At 40.0% G+C, this 20192-nt stretch overlaps 1 protein-coding gene across 3 annotated transcripts in view; it reads left to right on the plus strand.

Moving 5' to 3' along the window:
* Window positions 1-20192, plus strand: part of CFAP43 (cilia and flagella associated protein 43) — a 64823-nt gene that overhangs the window by 38376 nt on the left and 6255 nt on the right. For 2 of the 3 annotated variants that reach the window (XM_068139415.1, XM_068139417.1), the window contains 16 exons: window positions 1300-1377; window positions 2695-2820; window positions 3222-3326; window positions 9244-9360; window positions 10154-10363; window positions 11452-11658; window positions 12987-13076; window positions 13818-13895; window positions 14761-14886; window positions 15333-15452; window positions 15535-15642; window positions 17038-17124; window positions 17420-17508; window positions 17898-18105; window positions 18902-19014; window positions 19500-19656. In XM_068139415.1, coding sequence (XP_067995516.1) covers window positions 1300-1377; window positions 2695-2820; window positions 3222-3326; window positions 9244-9360; window positions 10154-10363; window positions 11452-11658; window positions 12987-13076; window positions 13818-13895; window positions 14761-14886; window positions 15333-15452; window positions 15535-15642; window positions 17038-17124; window positions 17420-17508; window positions 17898-18105; window positions 18902-19014; window positions 19500-19656 — 2019 coding nt within the window. The remainder of the gene's footprint in view (window positions 1-1299; window positions 1378-2694; window positions 2821-3221; window positions 3327-9243; window positions 9361-10153; window positions 10364-11451; window positions 11659-12986; window positions 13077-13817; window positions 13896-14760; window positions 14887-15332; window positions 15453-15534; window positions 15643-17037; window positions 17125-17419; window positions 17509-17897; window positions 18106-18901; window positions 19015-19499; window positions 19657-20192) is intronic. The other variant, XM_068139416.1, reaches the window with a different exon arrangement.

Raw genomic sequence — 20192 nt, forward strand, 5'->3', positions numbered from 1 at the left:
ACAAAAAACAAATTCCAGTGAAATTAATTAGCTTCCTTCAGAAAAATATAAAGACCTTTTTCTTGTAAATGTAAAAAGTTGCACAGAAGATTATAACTAGAAATGAAGCTGTCTTCTTCCCAAGGCCAGAATAACAAATTCTACAGCGCTGATAAATTAATATGCAACAATAGGACATTGATTACAAACCCCTTGAGGTTTTTCAGGTAAATTTGAGGAGAGTATGTTAGGTAACGGGAATGGAATGAAGCTGGAGGTGGGGAGATTCAGGCTGGATGTGAGGAGGAAGTTCTTTACCATGAGAGTGGTGAAACCCTGGAATGGGTTGTCCAGGGAGGTGGTCGAGGCTCCGTCCCTGGAGGTGTTTAAGCCCAGGCTGGATGAGGCTCTGTCCAGCCTGATCTAGTGTGGGGTGTCCCTGCCCATGGCAGGGGGGTTGGAACTAGATGATCCTTGTGGTCCCTTCCAACCCTGAATGATACTATGATACTATGCTGATAAGTAAAAGTGCATCAAAGATCTGTTTACATAGAGGGTATTTAGTTCTTTGTGTGCTTGGAAACACCTATGTTAATGCTTTGGTGTCTCTCCTGGGATGTTTTGGAAAAATACATGTAACTGTGCATACACACAGGTACTAGATGACTAGGGACAAGTGATGAGAAGCAAAGGTTGAAGGCCAGCAGTGTGGTCTTAGGTTGTTTTAAGCTGCCTTGCATCTGACTTTTAGAGGATCAAGCCCATCCAATGTCAGAATGATACACTCCTTCCAGCAATAGCCAGCATTCTTCCTGAAGTTGTAGACTTACTTTAGAAAGCAAGTTCCAGAGATGCAGACTAACTGCAAATGTTTCCCTTAAGAGATTATTTGGCAAGACTGTAGGAGCAAAGAAAATTTAACAGCTTCGGAATGAGTAACAGATGTTAGTTTACTTATATCTTTAAATATCCCACTGGAAATGCCTAATGAAAAATCTAAGGAATACAAACCACTTAAATTCTGGCAGTAGGCTTTACACAGTTCAATGTGTCTGTAATCTCATTGCACTTGTAATTACTTCTTTCTTTAATATTTCCTTTCTTTTAAGCTCTACTGCTGTACAACCAGCTTACAAACTGACCTGGCTGTAAAATCTTCTTTCTCTTGAGCAACTCTAAGAATCATTCTATTGTGTTAGGATTATATCTGTTATTAATCCTTTTGTTGTTTAGTTTTCTGTACACACAACATTCCTTTACATTGTTTCAGTCTTTCCTTGTCTGTTTTTGTCTTGCAACAACTCAATTGTTGTATGTCAGGTCATTATAGAAGAGACTCAGAGGTTTGGTAACCAGAAGAAAGAGCTGGAAATGGGAATTAAAAAGCTACGTAAAACTGTGAGTTTCTGACATGGCTCATCTCACCATTTTTATTTACAAGTACATTTCCTTTACAGCTATCAGCTCTAGTGTTCGTATACATTTTTGTCACAAACTCTGAGCAGATAGGTAATAAAAAGATGTACTTCTTAAGGGACTATATGCTGAAACTGCCAGTAACTACTGTTGGGTTCTCCATTTCCTTTGCTCCAAATGAATATTTTGTACCACCCTTACACCTTGAACAATCTGTCTTCTCAAAAAGCTAGTTTCTACCTAACAACCTTTCATTATAGAAACTACTGTTCTGTCATCTTCTTTCTGTTTCTTTTCATAAAAACTGCTGTCTGCAAGAGGGTAAGGCAAAGGGTCACCTAGAACAGTCTGCCCAGAGCTATGTCCAGGCAGATTTTGATTATCTCCAAGAATGGAGACTTCATGACCACTCTGGGCAGCCTGTTCCAGTATGTAGTCACTCTCATAATAAAAAGTTTTCTCCTCATGTTTGAGCAGAACTTCTTGTGTTTATTTGTGCCCATTGCCTCTGGTTCTGTCACTGGGCACCACTGAAAAGAGTCTGTCTCTGCCCTCTTGCCACCTTCCCTTCAGGTATTTATATACATTGATGAGATTCCTCACAAGCCATTTCTTTTTTAGGCTGAACAGTTCTAGTTCTCTCAGCCTTTCCTCATGGGAGAGATGCTCCAATCCCATAACCACCTTCATCGGACTCTCTCCAGTATGCCCATGTATTTCATCTCCCTCAACCTGCTAGCAACATTCTCAGTACTGCCCAGGATACTGTTACCTTTCTTTGCTGCAAGGGCACATTGCTGTCTTTATGTTCAACTACATGTCCACAAGGGCCCCCAGCTATTTTTCTGCGAGGTTGTTTTGCAGTTCCTCAGCACCCAGCATGTCCTGGTGCATGGGGCTGTTCTTACCCAGGTGCAGGATTTTGCATTTCTCACTGTTGAATTGTTAGACATAGGTAATAATAAAGTGATCACTTAATACAGTGCTCAGAACTAGGTGCAGGAATTTGCAGTTCTCTTTTGTGATCTGCATGAGACAGACACCATAACAAAGATTTAGAGTCAGAGAACTAAGAATTGTGTACTACAGCTTCTTAAAAAGTATACACAACTTCACATACAACATCCAAGTCAACTTTAGGAGGAAACATATTAACATAGTACTCTGTCACTAGCTACAGGCAGCACATTCTACCAAATACCATGAAGCAGTTACAAGTGGAGGCAATTAAAAGAATTTTCTCTGATATTAAATTCAAATTACTTTTTATTCCTTATACTTATTTTTAAATGCAAACAGATTCAGAAAATGATGCATGAAAATGAACAGGTGCCAGACACTGAGAAACTGCAGCAGCAGGAGTTCAACCTGGATATGGAAGAACAGGAAAGACTGCAGGCAGAGGCTGATCAAGAAGTGGCCAGGGTATGATAGAATCGGGGACAACATCTTAAAGAATGATTGAAGAAAGAGGATGATCTCAAAGTTGGTGTTCACTGTTGAAAACTTAAACGTATTTAAAGTCACTATTTGAAGGAGGTGAAGCTGCTGACACAAACACTGACAATTGGAATATGGTTTGTGCCAAAAAGTATGAATCTGACACTGTGACTATGGACATGTTGCTTAAGTTCTGCAATGCTTTTCTCCACATAGAAAATGATGCCTTTCAGTAGTATTGGAGAAGATAATTGCAGTAGTCTAAGATGATGAAATATTGGTAATTTATTTAATCTGGTAGGTTTCTTTCAGTAACTCAATAAAAGTTGCCCATATCTTGTTATTTTGCACCTTATCTTGTTATTTTCTTTTCTGTGTCTTGAAAGGTGAGGAAGGAGATGGAGATGGAGACTTTAGCCAACCACTATTTGCAGGATGTCATCAAGCAAGAGTGTTGGGATGCTATGTGTGTAAAAGGACGCGTAGTTAAGGTAACCTCTCCTTTCTAAATCACCTTCTGCAGTAGTTTGTTGATTCCTTAAGGAACAGATACAAAATGAACAAAAGTATAACATATATTCTGATTTGCTTATATAAAGTATGGGGGAAAACTTAATTATTCCCAGACCTCATGACGAGATTTCATTCAAAGAATAGAACAGAATAAGCCAGGTTGGAAGAGACCTTCAAGATCATTGCGTCCAACCTATCATCCAACACCACCTAATCAACTAAACCACGCAACCAAGCACCCTATCAAGTCTCCTTCTGAACACCTCCAATGATGGTGACTCCACCACCTCCCCAGGCAGCCCATTCCAATGGGCAGTCACTCTCTCTCTGTAGAATTTCTTCCTAACCTCCAGCCTAAACCTCCCCTGGCGCAGCTTGAGACTGTGTCCTCTTGTTCTGGTGCTGGTTGCCTGGGAGAAGAGACCAACCTCCGCCTGTCTACAACCTCCCTTCATTCTGTTCATTTTGTCTGAACTTGGCTAATTATAACTTCTACAGTGAGTAAGAGTGTTGATAAACAAATAAGCCACTGTCTTAATTCCTTGATCTCAGAGGATATCATTATGCATTGTTGCTAAAAGGAGAGGTAAATACTGGTTTTTGCTGTGTGCAGTCAGTATGACTTCTGTTACACAGAGCATAAAAGCAAAATTTAACCTGATTTTGCCTGTTTTAAACAGGGAGATTAGCCAAACTGATAATGCTGGATTATCTCAAAGGTGGTGAAAGACCAAGTCATTTAACAAAAAAATCTAATTCGAGTTGAATTCTGTAGATATAGAGGCCATATCTGTCACGGTCCGGAGACATTAGATGTCTCGGTCCGGAGACACAGTTCTTTTAAATATTCCCGTGTTGTGAAATTAAAGGCACAAACGAGGCCAAAGTATCAACAGCTAGACTATTTATTAGAGAAAGTGGACATAAGAAGGGAAAGAGAGAAAAGAGAGAGAGAGAGAGAGGGACGAGAGATAGAAGAGGAAAGGAATTATATTACCACACCCCTCATCCCCCCCAAGATAAAGTCTGTGGAGGAAAGGTGCTGCAGGAGATGTTGGGTTTGTAGAGACACCGTGGTGAGGCTTTTGCTGGAGAACAGCTGTGGTCCTCTGGGGAGATGTTGGGTTGATACAGGAACAGTGCTGAGGCTCCTCTGGGCAGCCTGGGTCTGTAGAGGGCTGGAGCTGTGGTCCTCCGGGCAGCTTCTGTTCTCCGGAGCAGCATTGTCCCGGCTTCTCAGCGGCCTGGCCCGTCTCCTGTGTTTTTCTTCATCTCCATTTTTCTCCCCGTTTTTCTCCTCTGTTTCTCTCCTTTGTTTCTCTCTTGTGTTTCTCTCTACAAACCAGTAGTTGCTCAAGTCTTTTATACAGTTTTTTAGTCCTTAGGTATGTAGTCAAATATTGTCCCTCAGGAATTCCAGTGGCAGGAAATCTGTGTGTTTGGGCAAGACCCTGGCTGGAGGAGGGGGGAATCTCCGTCTACCCTGTCTCCATCCAGACAAAGCTCAGGAAACAGGTGGTGATTATCTTGCCCTAAAGGTGTGATGGCTGGGTCCTTGGGTCCATTGTTGTAGTCCCGTGTTATCACGATGCAATCACAAGCTGATTTGCATCCAGGATTGGTGGACAGGATTCTTTCCACCTTCTTTCCAGTGGCTCTGCTATCACTTTTATCTTTGTTGACTCACATAGAGAGAGACAAACTTATTAGACCCTCACACCACCCCGTCAATCAAAGATAAAAGGAAGAAAGAAAGGAAAGAAAGGAAAGAAGTGGAAAAGAAAGGAAAGAAGTTTTAAACAATTTTTGCAATAGACATAAGTTTTGATTGGCTAACAGCACAAATCTGTTGTACACCATCATTAGACACAAACTGCATATTGGACACTACATGTTGAATCACTGTATACAACAGGGATTTATACAAGATTGACAATGCTAAGAAAATATAACAAAATTAAACCAGGTAATTACACAAGGTGAAAGCATCCTTGTTCCTCCTGGAAGCCAGGAGAACAAACAAACCCATACCCCCCCACCCCGTCAGTCCTTCAGTTTGGAATTGAAGTGAGAGCTTCAGTCCAGATCTGAATGTCTGCGGGGTTATGGAAAGTACAGTCCTTGAAGAGATGTCTTCTGTGATGCAAAACTTGAGAAGTCTTCCATATTGTAGCAAGACAAGTCCTTCTGACAATACATCAGGTAGTCTTCAGCATTAGAACTTAAATTTAGCATTAGAACTTAAATAAGAAACACAACCTTGAAACATACAAAACTGGTATTTCCAGGTTACCATTCAGAGCCACCCTTTCAGGTGATAATTACTTTGAATGGGCCTGTAAGTATCGTTGATTGTTTCAGGTTCTCTCAAAGCCAAGCTAAACACAAACAAAAGCCTTTTTCCAAACCAAGTACAATTTTTTGGTGATCTCCTGACTCATGCTTCACCCCCCAATTCACCGCTGGGAAGTGAAGCCCTTAGTTGCCCTGGGGTGCATACCCCTCAATTCACCAAATGGTCCCACCAAGAGGGGAGCAGTGACCTCAGCCCTCTTTTTAGGCTCGGGCCAACATTGCACAATGATTTGTAATTGTCTTGTGGCTACCCCATCAACCACTTCTTTTGGAATACCTTTCTTCTGGCCCATCCCCCACCAATATTGCCGGGTATTCAAGTGTTCCCTGCCCCTAGCCAGGTGCCTACTAGGAATACGGCGCATCTGGCCCTGGGGGCTTGGTGGGTGAGTCATTTTCACATGTCTCAAGCCTCTAGTTTGAGGTTTTTTCATTTCCTCTGGTACACTATACTGCCTAGCATAATCTAATAACTCCCTCCCCACGTCTTGCCATGTCCTGGAAGAAAGTGGGGTATTAGCTATTTCTTTTTGAAGCTGGATACCTCTTATTTTAAGCAAGTCATTGAGGCCCCTGATCAAAGGAGTCATTCTGTTTGCATCCACCAGGACAGAAAGAGGGGATTCAAAATGATGTTTTAGTTCCCTTTCATATATCATCTGCAGGCATGCAGCTTTTTGCACATTCTCCATTATCTGATTCATCCCTCCCCGCAGAATTAGGGGTTCACCCCTCTCCTTTGGATCAAACCCCCCTGCCCAATAGGCAGCTCTTTGCGTAAGACTCCAGGGTCCACTTCTGTTTTTTGTAGTTAGAAAAACATTATCACCCCAATAGCCCATGGCTTCAGCTTCTGTTAACAGAATCTGATCACCTCCAGTTTTTGAAACTCGCCAGACATATTCCACCTCAGATTCCCCAGCAGAGCGTGCAAATTCTTTACGAATTTTGGCCAATTCAGTTGAGGAGAAAGGTGTTTCTTTGGTTGTGATAGTGGGGGTAACCTCCCCATCCTCATATAAAACTTCAGTTTTAATGAGAGGTCTGATATGCGCAGCAGCTTCCTCAGCCGCTGTCAATTCTGCCCGAGGATATATGGGGGCAGGATCCGGGTAGTTCACACCCTCTTTTGAGTCCAAATACGAATTTTGCCTCCTCTCCTTTTCCAATTGAATTTTAAGATCTGCCACTACGTCTTTCAAAGTGGCAACATGGCTTTGTAGTGACGAAACTAAGTCCTGCAAAGAGGAAATAGTTATATTTTCCTGTTCATGCCATTCCTCTTTCTCCTTCACTGAGGCGGCTAAACAGGCACCTAAAACCGCACAAATAAAGCCTTTGCCTTTCCCGGCTTTTGCTCGTGCATCTTTCTGCAGGGCCACAATTCTATCAGCCACACTCTGGAAATTATGCCAATTTTCACGGGCCCAGTCAAGTACCTGTACAGAGGGGCGGGCACCGTGAACTTCTAAAAGGTTAAAAAGCTTCTCACTCCCGGCCATCTCTTTTGTTTCAGAAAGCATTTCTTAATAGGGCACTAAGTTTCGCGGGGAAGTCAGATCAAAACACTGTTTGTACCAGCAAAATCTTCCCTGGAAAAACGTACACTTTTAAAAGGCTTACTCCAAAATAATCTTCTCCAGGAAAAAATGCACAATAGATTTCCCAGGAGAGGTCACACACAAGAAAAAACAACAACAACTTGGGCTTCTCAAGGAAGTCACACTATTTCCCTGAGTGAACCCACACTTGCAAAAGCTTCTTAGCTTTTGTACCTCAAATTTTTTTTTGTTACACTAGGATAACAACCTTGTGATTCTTAGGGAAGAGTCACTCTGTTTCCCTGAGCAAACACACACCGGCAGAAGTTTCTCAACTTTTGCTTCAATACTGGGCTTCTCGGGAAAACCACACTTTACAAATATCACCAACACTGGGTTTCCTAAAAGAGGGTACTGAGAATTCTCGGGGAGGTCACACTATAAAGTCAACAGTTGTACCCCAGATAATCTTCCCCGGGAATGCACACACAAATTTAAAGCAGGGTACAGAGGATTCTCGAGGAGGTCACACTATAAAACCAACAGTTGTACGCCAGATAATCTTCCCCGAGAAAGCACACACATTTAAAGCTTTTGAGAACTCCCACACAGTCTCTCTGAAAATTTCGCTTCGTCCTTCTCCGGCCACTTCCCTCGCGGGCGAGTGGAAACGCGAATCTGGACTCCACTCTCGCTTCGTACTAAAAGTACGTCTCAGGCACACACACACATTTCGGGGTTCTCAGAAATGCAATAATTTTGCTGTGATACTTTTCACTGCACGGGAATCCTGCCGACTACGCCATTTAAATGTCACGGTCCGGAGACATTAGATGTCTCGGTCCGGAGACACAGTTCTTTTAAATATTCCCGTGTTGTGAAATTAAAGGCACAAACGAGGCCAAAGTATCAACAGCTAGACTATTTATTAGAGAAAGTGGACATAAGAAGGGAAAGAGAGAAAAGAGAGAGAGAGAGAGAGGGACGAGAGATAGAAGAGGAAAGGAATTATATTACCACACCCCTCATCCCCCCCAAGATAAAGTCTGTGGAGGAAAGGTGCTGCAGGAGATGTTGGGTTTGTAGAGACACCGTGGTGAGGCTTTTGCTGGAGAACAGCTGTGGTCCTCTGGGGAGATGTTGGGTTGATACAGGAACAGTGCTGAGGCTCCTCTGGGCAGCCTGGGTCTGTAGAGGGCTGGAGCTGTGGTCCTCCGGGCAGCTTCTGTTCTCCGGAGCAGCATTGTCCCGGCTTCTCAGCGGCCTGGCCCGTCTCCTGTGTTTTTCTTCATCTCCATTTTTCTCCCCGTTTTTCTCCTCTGTTTCTCTCCTTTGTTTCTCTCTTGTGTTTCTCTCTACAAACCAGTAGTTGCTCAAGTCTTTTATACAGTTTTTTAGTCCTTAGGTATGTAGTCAAATATTGTCCCTCAGGAATTCCAGTGGCAGGAAATCTGTGTGTTTGGGCAAGACCCTGGCTGGAGGAGGGGGGAATCTCCGTCTACCCTGTCTCCATCCAGACAAAGCTCAGGAAACAGGTGGTGATTATCTTGCCCTAAAGGTGTGATGGCTGGGTCCTTGGGTCCATTGTTGTAGTCCCGTGTTATCACGATGCAATCACAAGCTGATTTGCATCCAGGATTGGTGGACAGGATTCTTTCCACCTTCTTTCCAGTGGCTCTGCTATCACTTTTATCTTTGTTGACTCACATAGAGAGAGACAAACTTATTAGACCCTCACAATATCCCATAGATTATTCATGAAAAACAAACACAAAACCAAAAACAGGAGCAAATTTTAAATGAACCATTCTCACTACCAAAAAGGCAAGTGTTTTCTGTCTTACCTCTGTATTTTTACTACATTTTCTATATTTAATTGATCTTCAATTTTCTATCTGTTTGGCATTGAGGTATTGAGCAAGTGACTTGACAGATGCATTCTGAAGAACTTTTTACTTGTTTTGTTTGGTCTGTTTGTCTTTTATTAACATTTTAACAGTGCTTCCATATGGCTTGTGAAGTGAAGAACTACCCACTGAAGAAACGCAGTGAGGAAGAGCTGAAAAGTTTGGAGAAAGTTCTCCAGTTGAAGAAGATTGAGACAGCTGATCTTAAGGTACAATCTCTTTGTACTGCATAAAGGCATTTCAGACCAGGATGCTCTAAGTTGGCCTTTTAACCCTTCCTTCCATAGTTGTATTTCTAAGGTCCATTTTCTGACTGTAAAAATTGTGTCCCAAAAATTTTAAAAGATAAATAAAGATGAAGCATTTTGTTTTATTCAGAACAAATATATTAATGTTAAAGAGTCAGAAAATAGCTGATGTTAAAGGAAATCATCTGGACTAGCTCTCCTAAAGCGATTTTCTGAGGGCCTTGTCCAGTCAGGTTTAGAATATATTCAAGGATGGAAGATTCCATAACCTTTACAGGTTACTTTTTCCCATGCTTGACAACTCTCACTGGAAAAGTGTTTTATTATGTTTAAGTTGGATGTCTTGTATTTTGGTGTATACCAATTTCCTCTCAATCTGTCACTGACCACCACTGAGAAGTGTCTGGCACTGGTGTCCTTACTCCCTATCATCTGGTTTTTATATGCATTACAATTATTCCCCCAAATCTCCTTTATGAGGCTAAAAAGTTCCAGCTCTCTCAATCTGTCCTCACATATGAGATGTTTGAGATCCTTGATTGTATCAGTGGCCTGTCACTGGACTTGCCCCAGTATGCCCACGTTTTTCTTCTTCTGGGCAACCTACATATGCATCAAATATTCCAGATATGATAATTTCAACTTATTTTGATCATTGAGCTTAACTGCAAAATATAACATCTAAAGTTTTTTCATACATGTGCCACTGGATCGTGTACAAAATTAACACAGTTGTCATATTTGTGATATTCAGGTTCAGAAGAAAGATCCTGAGATTGAATCTGAGACTGCATTATCTAATAAAGAAGGAGAGAGGGCAGAAAAAGTAATGGCTGATGATGGTACTTTGTACTGCCTGACTGGAAGTCTGAGCTCTCAGTACGGTGGAGACACATCTGTCCTATACCACCAATGGGACTTACACACCAGGGAGCAGAAAATCAATCAGATAGTGCTACTGAAGGTGATGTCTTCTTAAATTTATATTATTGCACTGATGCTGTTATATCTGTTGGTTCTCATAGCAATCACAGCCACTGTTAGGTTTTGGGCATTCTGACAATATACAACAGAGTTTCACAGGTCTCTGAGTTTCTGTGATGATGAAAGCTGATAAATTCCTGTAGTGGAGTAGAGCACCATGTGGATTTACCAGCTAAGGTCTGAAAGAAAAGCATTTTATAAAATTGGTTACCCAGTTTGAGGGTACCTATATTTGTCTGTTTAAGAGGCTGTATAGCCAAAGCTACCTTGCACATCTCAGCGTGCCCTGTGAAAACATGACCTCTTTCCCTGCTATGTGCTGCTGAATGAAGGATCATCTGGATCCTCACACTGTTTACTTTCTCTCCAGTCTTACTTATCCTTTCATTTGGATTCTTCAGTGTTTCCATTATTTATTATTTATTCATATCAGACACTCTAACTACTCTTGCTCTGGCCAGTTTATTAAGTAGTAGTAGAGTAAGTAAGTAGAATAGGCTTCTTATGAAGATGATCTAGGAGGTCAGAAGTGGTTAAACTTCTATTAAAGCATTGCCTCCTCAGAGCTTTTTAAGGCTGTACATGGTAGCAGAGTTCAAAGATAATGCATTGTAAAATCTAACATTTAGTAGATACCCTAATGGTAGATGGGGAAGAGCATTTCTAGATGTAAGCTTGGATGTAACAAGATGTCTCTACTGTGTGGCTTTAAAGACATATATTAAATATCTAAGTGTAGATATGTCTTTAATGTTCTTGGCCAATGCAGTAAGCTTGCTGAAAGCTAGCTGGCTGATGAGACATTGAGCACAGCCTTTTTACTCCCAGCAGCATTGTACCACATTTGCCATCCTGCCTTACTACATCCTAACTTATTGTTATAATTTGCCCACCTTCATTTTCCAAAGCTTGATCTCTGCACTTACTATTTTCACAAAAGGGCTTTACCAGTTTATCTCCCTGCCACTCATGCAGGTACACACACTTACGACTGAAGGCTTGAGGAGGGATATAGGATCATGAATGGATGTGACCTGTGCAATATAGCTGTATCCTGTTTTATTTCAGGACATCATTTACAAAGTGAAAAATGCTTTTAATAAGGAATTTGACATAGTTGCACAACAAAAGAAGCAGGAGATAGCGCGAGTGAAAGAAAGAAACATAAGGATCCGAGAAATCTTGGCACAACTTGATCTCCAGGTGGAAGTGTGGGAACCAGCTTTCACAGATGATGAGATACCAGAGCAAGCACTCATGGTTCAGGATTCAGAGGTGTCTGAAAAACACATATTTCTCTTTCACCCACTCAAATATAGTTCTCTAATTCTTCTCATTTCCAAACATTGTGTCAATACTGAAAAGCTTTAAAATAGATGTCTATAGACACATATATGTATACTTAAAATCATCTTTTTAACTCTTTTGCTTCCCTTCCCAGGGAGCAAGTTCTTAATAAGTCAATCCAAAATGAATAAAATGCATACAATCTAAATGTTTTGCTGTTAAAACTTTTTAATTAATCCAGGATGTGGCTCAGTTGGTAGCGCATAAGACCCTTAATGGGAAGGTTGTGAGTTCAAGCCTGCAGTGGGCAGTAGTGTCCTCCCTACTCAAGTCATGAGGTCTGTGGTGACAGGTTGGACTCGATGATCTTTGAGGTCTCTTCCAACCTTGGTGATACTGAATACTGAATACTAAGTGCCCATAAATTAGTTAGAAATTCTTCCTGTTCCTGACTGTAAGATTCAAACCATCTATGGAAGTAACTGGGGGCTACTTCCATTGGTAAGAGTGTCTCTAAGCACCATTTTGAAACTAAGTATCATAGAATCATAGAATTGTCAGGGTTGGAAGGGACCTCAAGGATCATCTAGTTCCAACCCACCTGCCATGGGCAGGGGCACCTCACACTAGATCAGTTTGCGCAGAGCCACATCCAGCCTGGCCTTAAAAACCTCCAGGGATGGGGCTTCTACCATCTCCCTGGGCAACCTGTTCCAGTGTCTCACCTTCCTCATGCTGAAGAACTTCTTCCTAACATCCAATCTGAATCTACCCATTTCTATTTTTATACCATTCCCCCTCATCCTATCGTTACCTGACACCCTAAAGTCCCTCCCCAGCTTTCTTGTAGGCCCCCTTAAGATACTGGAAGGCCACAGTAAGGTCTCCTCAGAGCCTTCTCCAGACTCAACAGCCCCAACTCCCTCAGTCTGTCCTCACAGGAGAGGTGCTCCAGCCCCCAGTAGTTTCAAAGGAAGTATCTAGGTACTAAAGAATATGTAATACTGTACTTACAAATTCAAATTATAGCTTATAAAGACACACCATAATCCTCACACATTGATCAGTCTTTCCCTGCTTCTCTCTCTTCCCCCATCAGCTTGTGTTACTCCTCTGTCAGAAAGGTTGTGCACAAAGCATGAACAAAACTGATGGTAGTTTGTACTGTAGCATGTTTAAATACAGCTTTTGGAGCTGTTCAAAAGAACAATTTTCCAAAAAATTGGTATTACACTGTCTTTCAAACTGCTCTTAGTTCACATGTGATCATGTTTGGAGGAAAGAACTCTGATATGAACCTCATTTCCTTCCTTCAGATTAAAGCTGAAAAATACTTGACTCAAGAAGAGAGAGAGAAAGCAGAAATGCTGGCTAATCTTGAAATGGAGCGACGCCGTGCCGACACGGTACGTGAAGTAGTGTTCTTTTTACTGAATAAACCTTTGTCTCTTGTTGGGTTCATTTACTTTTTGCTGCTCTGGAACATTCCAGTATAGGAAAATACATGTAAAATAGTAGGTAATGATGATGTGTGCCTTTTCTTATTATTATCATTTATAATCAGGACTACACAGACCAATTGTGGGAAGAAAAGATTTAGTGTTAGGCTCAGAGTTTTTTAAAATATGCTTAGAGGCAATTGAAAATGCTGTGGGAGGTGACTGGAGGCTTAGATACATTTCTAAATGCATGCTACTGCTCAGTCAAGAGCTTTGTGCTTCATATGTGTTTGTTGACTTGAGTGGCCGCTGTTCTTCAGGGGTCAGACTAGACGATTGTAGTGCTTTCCTCTGGCTTTCAGATCTATCCATGAAAAGCCAAAGATGGCCCCAAAAGAAATGTACAATAAGACAGTGACACTACAACTTCCTTCATCCTAGCCTGCCAACTGGCCTATGCATTCTTTCCAAAACTGCCACCATGGCAGCTGTAGTAAGTGTTTTGGTATAGGAACATGTCTCCACCAGAAAAAATCTGAGACTTTTAGCATATTTCACACATATCACTGAAAGAGCATTAACCTACCAGTGACACACAGTATAATCATATCAGTGATCTAGAGGAGACCTACCCTATTACTGTTCCCCAGACATCCAAGCACTACACTTCCTTTTGTACCCTAAAATATCTTTTGTGCCAATTCCCAGGACAATGAAAGACTACGTGCTCTTAATGACATGATGGGTGGAGTGCTAGAAGTCAAAAAGGAAGACATCTTGAAAATCGTGAGTGACATTTCTGCCATATCATTTAGGTAGCTTGTGGGCTTTTAAAGAAATGTGAAATTCAAGTAGCAATGATTTCCAGCCTAAGTAAAAGAAGGAAGTTAGAGAATTGCAGAATTGCATTATGCCTAGATGGACTCCATGAGAGAACATACACTGGGCTCAAAAGAGACCACAAATGTCTAGTGTCTGCGTATGATTTACCCATCAAGACCTGTCCCTATCACAGTGGAATACTCTAGGAACATAATTGAGTATTGCCATTACAATAGCTGTATTCCTGAAAAAAGAGTCTATTATCCATGGCAGTGATCTTACAGAAAAACACTGCATCCTATTTAACTCAGCAAACAGAGAAAACACAGTAATAAAGGAAGGAAGGAATAAATAAGTAAAGAAAGTAAAGGAAGGAGTGTCACAGACACAGGATAGGGCAAACCCAAGCATGCTCCTTGGAATTGATCTGTTTTGTAAAATTAGAACTCTATTTAGAAGTATAGGAGGAGTTTAGGAGTATATAAGAATTAGAAGTATAGGAGAAGTATAGGAGTATAGAATATTAGGAGTTAAATTTGGGGTTCTGAAATAGAAAATGTGGTATATCTTGTACCAACAGTAGTATGTCTAAAATGCTTGTATTTTACAGGTGAATTCCTGTAAGCAAGTGACAGAGAAGAGCACCAAAACTACTGGTACTAGTAACAGAGCAGAGAAACAGAATATACATGATATTTAGACTTAAGGCTTGAACCTTACTTACCACCAAGAAGTGCCTTTATTAAATTTGACCTGTGCTATAGTTTGTTAGTGTGTTAATGGAGACTTAATATTGCCTTTGAAAGGTATTTCTTTTCAATGCTTCCAGGATATTCCTCCACCTTCTTTTATATCCAAGCCTGAGCGTATTTGGAATGATGAAGAAAAGGAAATATTCAGAGAATATGAGGAAAAAGTCAAGCAGCTGGAGGAAGAAAAAGAAAAATATAGAATGGTAAAGTAAAATAAGAAAATTAATGGGTTTGTTCTCAGTATTCCTGACCTGAGCTACTTCTAAAAATGAATTCTAATAAAAAGAATAAATGAAGAACAAAGATCATGAGGCATATTAAGTAAGCCCTAGCTTAGAGAGTAAAATAAGGCAATCTTAACTTATATCAGTTGCTATTCCTTTCCTACACAAAGGTACCAGTATTCCTAAAATGTTTTTTTCAGGTTCCATTCACAGAGTTGCTGGTTGCATACACAAATAATACAGTTATATTTACCCTTCAAAGTGGTATTTGAACAACATAACTTGGTAGCCTGGCAGCACTGTCCTTCCAAACAAGTAATTTCTGAGATATTTTGGCTGAAGAATAGAGCTCCATATTGTGCTATATCAGAGCTTCTTTATTCCTCCAGATATAATAGGGCTGCTCTTGTGCTTCCCTTCCCAAGGTACTAAAAAACAAACTGAAGAAACTTGAAGCTTCCATCCAGGAAACAACACAGAATTTTGACAAGACTGTATGCAAACTCTCTGAAAGGAAGGTGAAATTAGAGATGGTCATCTATCAGGTATTGCAGAGAACATTAATTTTTCATCTCTGCCTCTGTGCAAGCAGCACTGTTAACATTTTTTATTATCATAATTTCACAGGAAGAACTCAAAATAGTCAATCTCATTTATGCCTTGCTGTTGGATGAGGAGTTGGACACTAGAGAAGCTGGACTTAATAATTTCCTTTTGAAAAAGGAGAAAGAAAAAGTAAGTTATCATTTGGAATGCTCTTCATAGGAAAAGTCTAATATTTACAGTACAGGTTCTTGTGAAGACTGTTCTTTTCAAATAAAAATTTTGCCATGAGTTTCTGACAATTTACAAGGTCACTGATATTTTTTCTTAACTTGTATAGGTGACATGCATTATAAATACATATGGTCTTGATTAGAGTCTCATCTTGGTGCATCTAGAGTTCTTTGGTAAAACTCCGTACATCAACAGGGCATGCTGCTATTTGTTTCCTATATGTAATATTTTTGCTATCCAGTATCAAGCTGGAAGCACCAGTTATGATGCTTTTATGAGAGGAAGATGCATAAAAGAATGTGTAATGCCATCACATTCTGCACTGAGATGTCCAGTAGGCCAGGGCCACAGTGACTTGTGCTTGCCAGTTCAAAGCACAGATAAAAGTAGCATGTGAGCATCTGACCATGGAAGGTGCGACAGTGTAAAAAGTGTTTATAATCTTACTACCATTTTAATCTCTAAAGAATTTACACATTCCTGTCAAACCAGACACAAGTTAACAAAAGACTGAAGAACACAAGCAGTAGATTTGGATTTACAGGCACATGCTTACTGCCTGTAGTAATTGTTTTGAGTGATAGTTCTGATTCCTGTGTCCTACCAATACTTGTATGACTTAGGTGATCTAAGTGGTGGTAGTCTGCAGGTTGGTTCTGGTTCTTGAGACTTTGCCCACTTTATCTTTGTGGAGATGTTCCTGAGTTCACTGGTGATGTAAAAATGCCTCCTCATGTCAGATCTCCTTCTTGACCTCTACAGATTTCTGTGTTTGGACCTGCAAACAACCATTTGTATGTGAGCATCTAGCCTCTACCACTGGATAGGCTTAACTAGTTCTAAAATTATCTGAGGTCAAGTATACCCCAGGTTACTTGTTTGGAATGTCTAAGTGTCCCAATTCATGTATCTTTTGGTCCATGCAAACTGTCACATAGAACAAAATGGTCTCACCAACAGACTATAAGCATTTAATAGCATCAATAAACCAGATGAGTTAGTATCCGGGCACCATAGCAGAACTATGTCATGAGACCAGGGAAACTGCATTCTAAAATGAGGAATGCTCCACAGAAGAGCATTTGAAAATTTTTACCTTTGATGACATGAAAGGAAAAAGGGATCTATGTGAGTGAAAAGAAATATCAACACAGATCCCTACAAAGTTTAAAAAGAAAATTTGCAAGCATACAGGTAAAACCCCTGAGGAACTTATTATATTGTTAGTAAAAATAGCTCACAAGGGCTTTCTCTAGCAATAAAAAAATATCAGCTTCACCAGTGTGTGTGAATGGACCCTCAGTGCCTCTGCTGGCTGAGTTTCATTCCTGAAATCTTTTGGTTTTTCTATAGGTGAAGACTGCAAACATAATCCGGACTACAGAAAGTAAAATTGAGGATTATGCAGATGTCTATGAGATTGCAGTCACTGAAAAGAAGGTGAGACTCTTGGCAGCACAAGGATGTTCAGAAGTTAAAAAGTTAATGCTGTGTTCTTGATAATGAGAAGAACGTGCTTTACTCAAAGCATGGGATAAGTTCTGGTCAAGTTGCTGGTCACTGAAATGATACATTAAAGGAGAGTACGTGCACAGAAGCATTTAAGAAATAGTCCTGATATCTGTGATGCTTGGGAGTGCTTGGAAGTGCACCATATTCTGTATTTCTAAGATATTGGCAGGCTTCTTTAAATAGGACATTTCAATAACAAAAAAGCTTTCTGTTTCCCTCCTAGGATCTGCAATGTGATTTTACAAGGGAGTTTGCTGATGTACCTGAAGATCTCCTTGATGAACTTACCCAACTTTACAAACATCGACCAAGGTAAGATCCCCCCCACCAATTCCATCTGTTTAAATACTAATATTTCTTGTGAGTCAAGAATAAGAATGCTATTTATTTCAGTAGTCTAAATTATTTTGATGATCAGTAGACTGCCTGCTTTTTATTGAATAGTTAACAATGGACAATTTCCCATCGTATGAAAGATTGATGGTTTTGAATACTTCTATTTCCTTACGCATCCCATACAATCTATCTTAAACACAATACCCATCAGGTCTCAAAGACATATACTTTTATTTTGTGTAAGATGCAATGTTACCTATCTGCTGTTTGCAAGAGATTGAGAGTATGAAATGTTCTTAGTTGTTTGTGAGGTTCTTTTAGGCAAGAAAAACGTAAATACTGTATGTACTGTGTATGTGCACTAGGACCCCAAAGAGAGAACTGCTCCTTGACACAGCTAACCCATATAGGGATTGTTCAGTCTCAGTTGAAGATTACACAGAGGCACTTAGCCTTTTAATGAAAGCCATGGATGAACTGGATAGTCCTGAGCACATGCCTGATGGCTTAGACCAGTCTGTATGGGAGCGTTTCTGTCTGGCTAGACGAAATAAAATCGAGAGTGAGGAGCTGGTATGTAAAAATATTTATTTTGCCAGTTGATTTCTTGATGTTCTCAGGTTTTAAACTGCTGTGGAATTCAAGTGTAAGGTCAAGCTAGTGGTGAAATGACAATGCAGCACACATAAGATGCATTTGAGTTTTAAAGTTGCCACATTCTGAAAGTTTGAGTTTGAAAGAAGCCACATTCTGTTGAGAGCAATAGAAGTGTCATCAATGGAAACCAGCTCTACTTCTTCAAAGGAAAAATTTGCATATTAATGTGGATAAATTCAATCAGAATGATTATGATCCTGATATGGTTTAATTAAAAAATAAAGAACATTTTTCTTTTCTCTATCCATACCCAAAAAATCGTTATTTAATTTCCATCATCTGTTGAAGTCATTCTCTCCCATGAGCATTCTATGTTTGCAGCAATGCATTCCCGTATGTTTCTAGAACATGATGAGCAACTCTTAACCAAGTGTGTTGCTAGAAAGTCATAGCAAGCTATTTGGTCAGTTTAAAATCATGAAGGTGTAAATTTGAATTGTCATGAGACAGAGATACATAACCTTTGACCGAAAGAGAAGGAAATATGATTTCCCTCCAGGTGAATAAACCATGCATAAATGAATAATTTTCAGAGCAGAGTGTAAGGATTGTAACCTCTATGTCTCATGTGCTCTACTTGGGATTCTTAAAATACCAGGCAGCATATTTATACATATCTATGTCTTCTTAAGAACTTGTCTTCTGTGTTCATGGAGAGTCTCACCCTGACATAGTAACAAAGTTGATAAAGTTCATAATGTTGCTTGCTTAGGTGAAATGGAAGATGCGGACGCTGTCAGAAATGCAGGCCTTTCTCCAGAGCAGAATGGATGACAACGACAATATTTCATTAGAAATAGAAGAGATTTTCCAAGAACTCACTTGGTAATGTTGTTGTTTCTTTTCCTATGTTCAGCTACATTTTAGTGAAACCCCCAAAGCCTTCAAGGCCATATATGTGCAAGCTAGCTCTGAAACTTTGGTCATGCAAGCTGAAGATACAGTGATTACAATAAGCCACGTAACATCTGATTTCACTGAGCTCTTGGACCTGCAATATTTCATTTTCTCATGTACATGACATAATTCTCTCATTTGTTGTCATTCAGGAACAAACCTCATGATAAATGATACAAGAAAACAGGTGCTAGCTGGGAGTTTCCTTAATTTTCTTTTCAAATCTTGTTCAGATTTCTGTTCAGCACTCTCAGAACATGTGCTAGAGGTTGTTAAACTGAATCCAGTAGTATAGAAATAAATTGCAGGTTCTGTAGTCATTGGGAGCAAAGAGAAGACAGGCATGAAGACTTGAAACACTGAGAATCATGGGAGGATTTATATAACAATTGTTCTTCTTTCTGCCATTTTAGGCTGCACAAGGAGAAGATGAAACTTCATCTGAATTTGACTATCCAATTTCTGCTAAAACAAGGACAGGTGGAAATAGAAAGTACCGAGATCCCAGACTACAGTGATGCTGTTCTCATTAATAAGAGTGTTATTGAAGAACTCAATTGTGCTATCATGGTAATTTATGTTATCCAAAGGAAATATAAGCTTTTTAAACAAATGTATTGTCCTTAATGGCTCTGGTTTGTCTTCAGTTTGACATCTAGTTTACTACACATCAGTAGGCTCAATTGTAATCTAGAAGCTATTAAAAAATCTGTAATGTCTGTTACCATGCTGTAAAGATTGCAATACAGACTGCTTTTTTGATGTTTGATCAATACAGTTCAGATCAATAAAATGGCACCAGGTTTTAGACACACCATCACTTACATGCTGCAAATAGAAAATGTTAACAACCTGGGCACCAATCCAGAAATTCCCTCCAGGCAAACTTACAGTCATGTTAAGAAGCACTAGAATGCTACCTTCCATTAAGATTTAAAAAATTAACACACTTTTCCATATAAAGTGACATTTAAAAGAATTTTTTCATTTAAAAGAATTTTTCATACTCTGATTAGAAGTTCTTTTTCTAGGCATTCTAGCTGTACAGAAATTGCTTCTTACTGCAATTGAACAAAGCCTTCTGTAATGACTGCAAAATACCTTGC

The sequence above is a fragment of the Melanerpes formicivorus genome, unplaced genomic scaffold (assembly GCF_026170545.1).
Source record: "Melanerpes formicivorus ecotype bairdi unplaced genomic scaffold, bMelFor1.0.p_v2 SCAF_6, whole genome shotgun sequence".
NCBI lineage: Eukaryota > Metazoa > Chordata > Aves > Piciformes > Picidae > Melanerpes > Melanerpes formicivorus.